This window comes from Coregonus clupeaformis, unplaced genomic scaffold (genome assembly GCF_020615455.1).
Source record: "Coregonus clupeaformis isolate EN_2021a unplaced genomic scaffold, ASM2061545v1 scaf1355, whole genome shotgun sequence".
NCBI classification, from domain to species: domain Eukaryota; kingdom Metazoa; phylum Chordata; class Actinopteri; order Salmoniformes; family Salmonidae; genus Coregonus; species Coregonus clupeaformis.
Genome location: NW_025534809.1, coordinates 55,001 through 62,500, shown reverse-complemented (window position 1 = coordinate 62,500; position 7,500 = coordinate 55,001). Strand labels below are relative to the sequence as shown.

At 50.2% G+C, this 7,500-nt stretch overlaps 3 protein-coding genes and 1 pseudogene across 3 annotated transcripts; all 4 read right to left on the bottom strand.

Annotated features, from left to right (window-relative positions):
- Positions 1-947: 947 nt before the first annotated feature.
- Positions 948-1,459, bottom strand: LOC123486925 (histone H2B-like). The gene has a single exon (XM_045218091.1). It carries the CDS (start codon positions 1,371-1,373, stop codon positions 999-1,001), a length of 375 nt encoding a protein of 124 aa, XP_045074026.1. The 5' UTR covers positions 1,374-1,459; the 3' UTR covers positions 948-998.
- A 621-nt stretch (positions 1,460-2,080) lies between these two features.
- LOC123486927 lies at positions 2,081-2,460 on the bottom strand (annotated as a pseudogene).
- Positions 2,461-3,737: 1,277 nt separating this feature from the next.
- Positions 3,738-4,412, bottom strand: LOC123486932 (histone H1). Its single transcript, XM_045218096.1, has one exon. It carries the CDS (start codon positions 4,396-4,398, stop codon positions 3,775-3,777), a length of 624 nt encoding a protein of 207 aa, XP_045074031.1. The 5' UTR covers positions 4,399-4,412; the 3' UTR covers positions 3,738-3,774.
- A 1,927-nt stretch (positions 4,413-6,339) lies between these two features.
- On the bottom strand, positions 6,340-6,866 carry LOC123486929 (histone H4). The gene has a single exon (XM_045218093.1). It carries the CDS (start codon positions 6,657-6,659, stop codon positions 6,348-6,350), a length of 312 nt encoding a protein of 103 aa, XP_045074028.1. The 5' UTR covers positions 6,660-6,866; the 3' UTR covers positions 6,340-6,347.
- Positions 6,867-7,500: the final 634 nt, after the last annotated feature.

The following is a 7,500-nucleotide window of genomic DNA, read 5'->3' as shown; positions in this document are numbered from 1 at the left end:
TGGTAGAGCACGGCGCTTGTAACACCAAGGTAGTGGGTTCGATCCCGGGACCACCCATACACAAAAATGTATGCACGCATGACTGTAAGTCGCTTTGGATAAAAGCGTCTGCTAAATGGCATATTATATTATTATTATTTTATTATATTTATCCTGTTGCCTCATGAGGGTAGTAGGAAGGAAAATACACTGTGACTCAAATGTACTACACTTTACATGGACATTTTGAGTCATGTAGCAGACGCTCTTATCCAGAGCCACTTACAGTTAAGTGTGTGCCTACATTTTCATACTGGCCCCCCTTGGGAAACGAACCCGCAACCCTGGCGTTGCAAGCACAGTGCTCTACCAACTGAGCTACAGGGGACTATTTATGTATGATGCGACCTGGACCAGAAATGACCCGTTGGCAAAAAGGGCTACGTTTATATATATATATATATATATATATGCCTACTCCTATTCTTCCTAGACGGGATTATTCACCCCCTTTTTATTCTTGCCATTATCGTTCTCATTCACATCATTAGGGTATAGTCCAATGATGGAGCGTCCATTCTCTCCGTCCGTGTCCTACCGATTCAGGAAGTCGACTCAAAATGACTATCCGCTCATTAAACGACAAAAGGCATTTCTTTCCATTCAAACCCAACAGACTGCTTTTTTATTTACACCCTTTGTCAAATGGTGCCATTTTACATTGCCTTCACCTGGAATGGAGGCCGACAAACATGGGTTACTATTCAGCGTGCAAAGACAACAAAAAAGGCGTGCTAAACCCCTACGCTGGAACGGGCGGGGGAAATGATACAATGTAGCCGTTCTTCGAGCCGGCGCGCGCCGCCCATTAAACAATGATACAATGTAACCGCGGTCCTACAATGTAACGCAGCCTACCTGCGCATTCATTCGGTGGCGATGGAAATGCTCTTTTTACTGACAGAGTGGGTGGCTCTTAAAAGAGCCTTTGGGTTAGTAGAGCAGTCCAAATGCGCTGTTTACTTGGAGCTGGTGTACTTGGTTACGGCCTTGGTGCCCTCGGACACGGCGTGTTTGGCAAGTTCACCGGGGAGCAGCAGGCGCACGGCGGTCTGGATCTCCCTGGAGGTGATGGTAGAACGCTTGTTGTAGTGGGCCAGGCGAGAGGACTCTCCGGCGATACGCTCGAAGATGTCGTTCACGAACGAGTTCATGATTCCCATGGCCTTGGAGGAGATGCCGGTGTCGGGGTGGACCTGCTTCAGGACCTTGTACACGTAGATGGCGTAACTCTCCTTCCTGGACTTTCTGCGCTTCTTGCCGCCCTTCCCTGCGGTCTTGGGGACGGCTTTCTTGGAGCCCTTCTTGGGCGCTGACTTTGCTGGCTCGGGCATGATGATGTCTCGTTGCTTCTCAGAAACGAATGAGGGGGTGAAGGGCGCTTACCCGTCTTATGAAGAGGAAGCGAATCAAAGTCGGCGGCCGTGGACACTCCCCTGCTTGATCGTAGGCGCCCCTGCTATTTGCCCAGTGGAGCTCTAGCACTCAAAAGAGCCTTCCGCTCAGAGGCTAGCTTCCCGAACAAAGACAATTGAGGGTGCGCGCGGGTCCTCACACCCTCCCTCCTCTCTATAGCCTATGCTCTGTGACCGATGGGGAATTGTGTGTTTCAAAAGGGGGGCCTGAATAGATGTCCGAATGGCACGATTGTTGTGCCACATAATGCTGGTGATAGAATTGCCCATGTTGGCACCGTCAGACATAGGGCTCCCATTTTGGACTGTGTGCGCGCGCGCTGTCCCCCTCTTTTCGAGGCACGTCTACCGACTGGTGGTGGCTTTATGTTGTCCAAATGCCACTATTGCTTGACCCAAAATAACAACGTCACTACACTTTGCCACTGTCAGATATAGGCCTCCCTCTGTGCGCTAAAACGGGAAGGGACATTAGAATCCTCTATTTAATACTCCCTGTCCACTCGAAGTGGCTCATACTTTCCTACCAAATAGCATACGGAAGAAAAAAAACACTATATGGAATGGGCCCTTTTGAAGCGGATGTGGGTGGCTCTTAAAAGAGCCTTTGGGTTCGAGTCGGGTGTTGTGGTTCCGAAGAGAGTGACTTTAACCGCCGAAACCGTACAGGGTGCGTCCCTGACGTTTCAGAGCGTAGACCACGTCCATAGCGGTAACGGTCTTCCTCTTGGCGTGCTCGGTGTAGGTGACTGCGTCACGGATCACGTTCTCCAGGAACACCTTCAGGACACCGCGGGTCTCCTCGTAGATCAGACCGAAATACGCTTCACGCCGCCGCGGCAGCCAGACGGCGGATAGCGGGTTTGGTGATTCCCTGGATGTTATCGCGGAGAACTTTGCGGTGACGCTTGGCGCCTCCTTTTCCGAGTCCCTTGCCGCCTTTGCCTCTTCCAGACATGGTGTGTTCGCTAGTTGAGTTCAAGTGAATGAATGACTTCAGCAACGGTGCGTGGAGAGCTATTATCTGCGTTTGGTCGACCTGATTGAGGCCAGCGGCACAGAAAGCGCCTCTGTGATATGTTCGGAGGCGTTGCAAAGGGGAGGGCGCTCGTTCTAGGGGACTAGGGAGGAGCGATTTCAAAGGTGACGTGAAAGCACCTACCGTGCGCGGGAAACATACTCAAATACTGATATAGGCTATGTGGAAAACTCACTCACTCACTCTCAGTCTCTCTCACTCACTCACTCTCTCTCTCTCTCTCTCTCTCTCTCTCACTCACTCACCTACTCTCTCAGTCTCTCAGTCTCTCTCTCTCTCACTCACTCTCTCAGTCTCTCAGTCTCTCTCTCTCTCTCACTCACTCACTCACTCACTCTCTCACTCACTCACTCTCTCAGTCTTTCAGTCTCACTCACTCACACTCTCTCTCTCTCACTCACTCTCTCAGTCTCACTCTCTCATTCACTCACTCACTCACTCACTCACACTCTCAGTCTCACTCACTCACTCACACACTCTCTCTCTCTCTCTCACTCACTCACTCACTCACTCACTCACTCACTCTCTCAGTCTCTCAGTCTCTCAGTGTCTATTTGAGTCGAATCAACGTAATATAATCATTTTTACGTCTCTATCATCTTTACTCAATGTATTGGACCACATCAACTCAACTTACTCAAGCTTATCTACTCATAAAAACAAGCAAAAAGATCTACTCAATAATATGACGTGTGCCTTTGTTGACTGTAATAGCTTGAGTACATTCCACAAAGTCATTTTTTACAGTGTATCTAAAGACACGTTTGTTGTGGTGATGCACTTTTTCTTTGACGTTGAACTTGCATTGAACAGACAAATCCATTTCGTTACAACCCTTTTGTAGTATGACTTAGGAATATTTGTTGATGATCCTAATGTCTATGCTTGAATAGTGATTGGTTGTTGGTGAAATATTGCTGAGAACCCATCGTTTCCTGGCCTTTTTTCACTATTGAGCAATTTTGAAACATTTGTTTTGCTATTGGATTCATAATGGTGACCTGGGACAAGTAATTAGTGAAAACCAGTGGCTCATATACAAATGGCTGGTGAGGTCCAATTTCTAAGCCATTTTGGCCCTCTATTATATGCCTCTCCCTTCGCACACACCCAGAGTGGGACAATGTTGTGTGCGTAAAAGTAGCCTAGTGTGCGTAATTTCTTTTTCACGACAGGTAGTATATGGAAATCAATGCGCTTTCTATGGAAATAGGTGGGTGGCTCTTAAAAGAGCCTTTCGTGGTACAACATGTGTCGAGTAGAACACTGTTTGTAATAGGTTTACTTCTTCTTGGGGGCTGCCTTCTTGGCCTTGGCTGCCTTGGGCTTGGCGGCTTTGGGCTTGGCTGCCTTTGTAGCCTTCTTGGGGCTCTTGGCCGCCTTCTTGGCCGCTGCGGCGGGCTTCTTTACCTTCTTGGGGCTCTTGGCCACCTTTTTGGGTGTAGCGGGCTTCTTGGCCTTCTTGGGGGACTTCTTTGCGGCGACGGCCTTCTTGGCTGCTACCTTCTTGGGCTTCTTCGCCGCGGCGGGCTTCTTGGCGGCCACTTTCTTTACTTTGGGGACTGCGGCTTTCTTGGCGGGCTTCTTCGCCTCGACGGCTTTCTTGTTGAGCTTGAAGGAGCCGGATGCACCGGTGCCCTTGGTCTGGACCAGGGTGCCCTTGGTGACGAGGCTCTTGACTGCGATCTTGACGCGGGAGTTGTTCTTCTCCACGTCGTAGCCGCCTGCCGCCAGCGTCTTCTTGAGCGCGGCCAGGGACACGCCGCTCCTCTCCTTGGAGGCCGTCACAGCCTTGACGATGAGCTCTCCTACGCTGGGTCCCGCTTTCTTGGGCTTGGCTGCTGCCTTCTTCTTGGGTGCCTTGGCCGGCGCTGCGGCTGCGGGTGCTGGTGCGACTTCTGCCATGTCTGTCTGTCTGTCGTTTGGTCCGGTACACACACACACACACGGTCTGCGAGGATTAGTTTGCTGTAGACGCTGCTCTGCGCTATTGAAGCTCCACACCGAGCAGGGGGCTGGCCTTAAACGCGACATGAGAACCATGTAGACTCAAGTCACCCAGCTCGGCTTCTCTGGGCTGGCCAAATGCTCTTTCACTTGTGTTTTCTGTTCGCCTATATCGGCCCAAAAGTCACAGACGGAGCCGTGTTTTTGGTCCAAAAGTGAACGGCCCAGCGAGCAGACTTGTCTCCGTTCAGAATAAAGTAATGTGGGCCGCGGAAGGGCCGTGCATTTTGTTGCGGCTCGCTCAAAACCTCACCGTTCGACTGTCGGGTGGAGCGGTGCGCACTGGTTTTCCTGTGCTATTTGTCTCCTAAATGGCCTAAAAAGTGCATCCGATTGCGAGCAGCACTTGTTGTGTAGTGAGCCGAGATGTCTGGCAAGGGAATCAAATGGTTTGGGGTCCCCTGATGTGGTCAGGGGTGTTTTAAAGAAGCGCTCTTTTGGGGACCTTAAAACACATGCACCTGTGAGGCCTGGCTGAGACTAGTGTTGTACCTCAAGTTTCAGGTTGTATTCGTCATATGTACAGGATCCACATGGTATAAACAGTCCTACGACATGCTTACTTGCACTATGTGTGTGTGTTATTGTATTAGTACTTTTTGTGCACTGGCAGTGTGAGTGTTGTTGTTGTTGTATTTGTAGCCTACTATTTCTACACAGTGAGATTGTGTGTTGTCTTCTGGTAGGTAGGTAGGTGGTTGGCTGTCTCTACTAATATATTGTCTTTGTGTCTGTGGGTCTTGGTGTCTGGCTGGCGCTATGGAGGCTGGCACATCATGGGTTATGGCGCGTTGATATAGGCCTAGATAGAGGGAGTCTCTCTCACTCTCTCTCTCTCTCTCAGTCTCTCAGTCTCACACTCTCTCACTCACTCACTCACTCACTCACTCACTCACTCACTCACTCACACTCTCTCTCTCTCTCTCTCTCATTTTTTTACATTTACATTTTTAGTCATTTAGCAGACGCTCTTATCCAGAGCGACTTACAGTTAGTACACGTAGATGGCGTAACTCTCCTTCCTGGACTTTCTGCGCTTCTTGCCGCCCTTCCCTGCGGTCTTGGTGACGGCTTTCTTGGAGCCCTTCTTGGGCGCTGACTTTGCTGGCTCGGGCATGATGATGTCTCGTTGCTTCTCAGAAACGAATGAGGGGGTGAAGGGCGCTTACCCGTCTTATGAAGAGGAAGCGAATCAAAGTCGGCGGCCGTGGACACTCCCCTGCTTGATCGTAGGCGCCCCTGCTATTTGCCCAGTGGAGTTCTAGCGCTCAAAAGAGCCTTCCGCTCAGAGGCTAGCTTCCCGAACAAAGACAATTGAGGGCGCGCGCGGGTCCTCACACCCTCCCTCCTCTCTATAGCCTATGCTCTGTGACCGATGGGGAATTGTGTGTTTCAAAAGGGGGGCCTGAATAGATGTCCGAATGGCACGATTGTTGTGCCACATAATGCTGGTGATAGAATTGCCCATGTTGGCACCGTCAGACATAGGGCTCCCATTTTGGACTGTGTGCGCGCGCGCTGTCCCCCTCTTTTCGAGGCACGTCTACCGACTGGTGGTGGCTTTATGTTGTCCAAATGCCACTATTGCTTGACCCAAAATAACAACGGCACTACACTTTGCCACTGTCAGATATAGGCCTCCCTCTGTGCGCTAAAACGGGAAGGGACATTAGAATCCTCTATTTAATACTCCCTGTCCACTCGAAGTGGCTCATACTTTCCTACCAAATAGCATACGGAAGAAAAAAAAAAACTATATGGAATGGGCCCTTTTGAAGCGGATGTGGGTGGCTCTTAAAAGAGCCTTTAGGTTCGAGTCGGGGTGTTGTGGTTCGAAGAGAGTGACTTTAACCGCCGAAACCGTACAGGGTGCGTCCCTGACGTTTCAGAGCGTAGACCACGTCCATAGCGGTAACGGTCTTCCTCTTGGCGTGCTCGGTGTAGGTGACTGCGTCACGGATCACGTTCTCCAGGAACACCTTCAGGACACCGCGGGTCTCCTCGTAGATCAGACCGGAAATACGCTTCACGCCGCCGCGGCGAGCCAGACGGCGGATAGCGGGTTTGGTGATTCCCTGGATGTTATCGCGGAGAACTTTGCGGTGACGCTTGGCGCCTCCTTTTCCGAGTCCCTTGCCGCCTTTGCCTCTTCCAGACATGGTGTGTTCGCTAGTTGAGTTCAAGTGAATGAATGACTTCAGCAACGGTGCGTGGAGAGCTATTATCTGCGTTTGGTCGACCTGATTGAGGCCAGCGGCACAGAAAGCGCGCCTCTGTGATATGTTCGGAGGCGTTGCAAAGGGGAGGGCGCTCGTTCTAGGGGACTAGGGAGGAGCGATTTCAAAGGTGACGTGAAAGCACCTACCGTGCGCGGGAAACATACTCAAATACTGATATAGGCTATGTGGAAAACTCACTCACTCACTCTGTCTCTCAGTCTCTCTCACTCACTCACTCTCTCTCTCTCTCTCTCTCTCTCTCTCTCTCTCTCTCACTCACTCACCTACTCTCTCAGTCTCTCAGTCTCTCTCTCTCTCACTCACTCACTCACTCTCTCTCTCAGTCTCTCAGTCTCTCTCTCTCTCTCACTCACTCACTCACTCTCTCTCTCTCACTCACTCACTCTCTCAGTCTTTCAGTCTCACTCACTCACACTCTCTCTCTCTCACTCACTCTCTCAGTCTCACTCTCTCATTCACTCACTCACTCACTCACACTCTCAGTCTCACTCACTCACTCACACACTCTCTCTCTCTCTCTCACTCACTCACTCACTCACTCACTCACTCTCTCAGTCTCTCAGTCTCTCAGTGTCTATTTGAGTCGAATCAACGTAATATAATCATTTTTACGTCTCTATCATCTTTACTCAATGTATTGGACCACATCAACTCAACTTACTCAAGCTTATCTACTCATAAAAACAAGCAAAAAGATCTACTCAATAATATGACGTGTGCCTTTGTTGACTGTAATAGCTTGAGTACATTCCACAAAGTC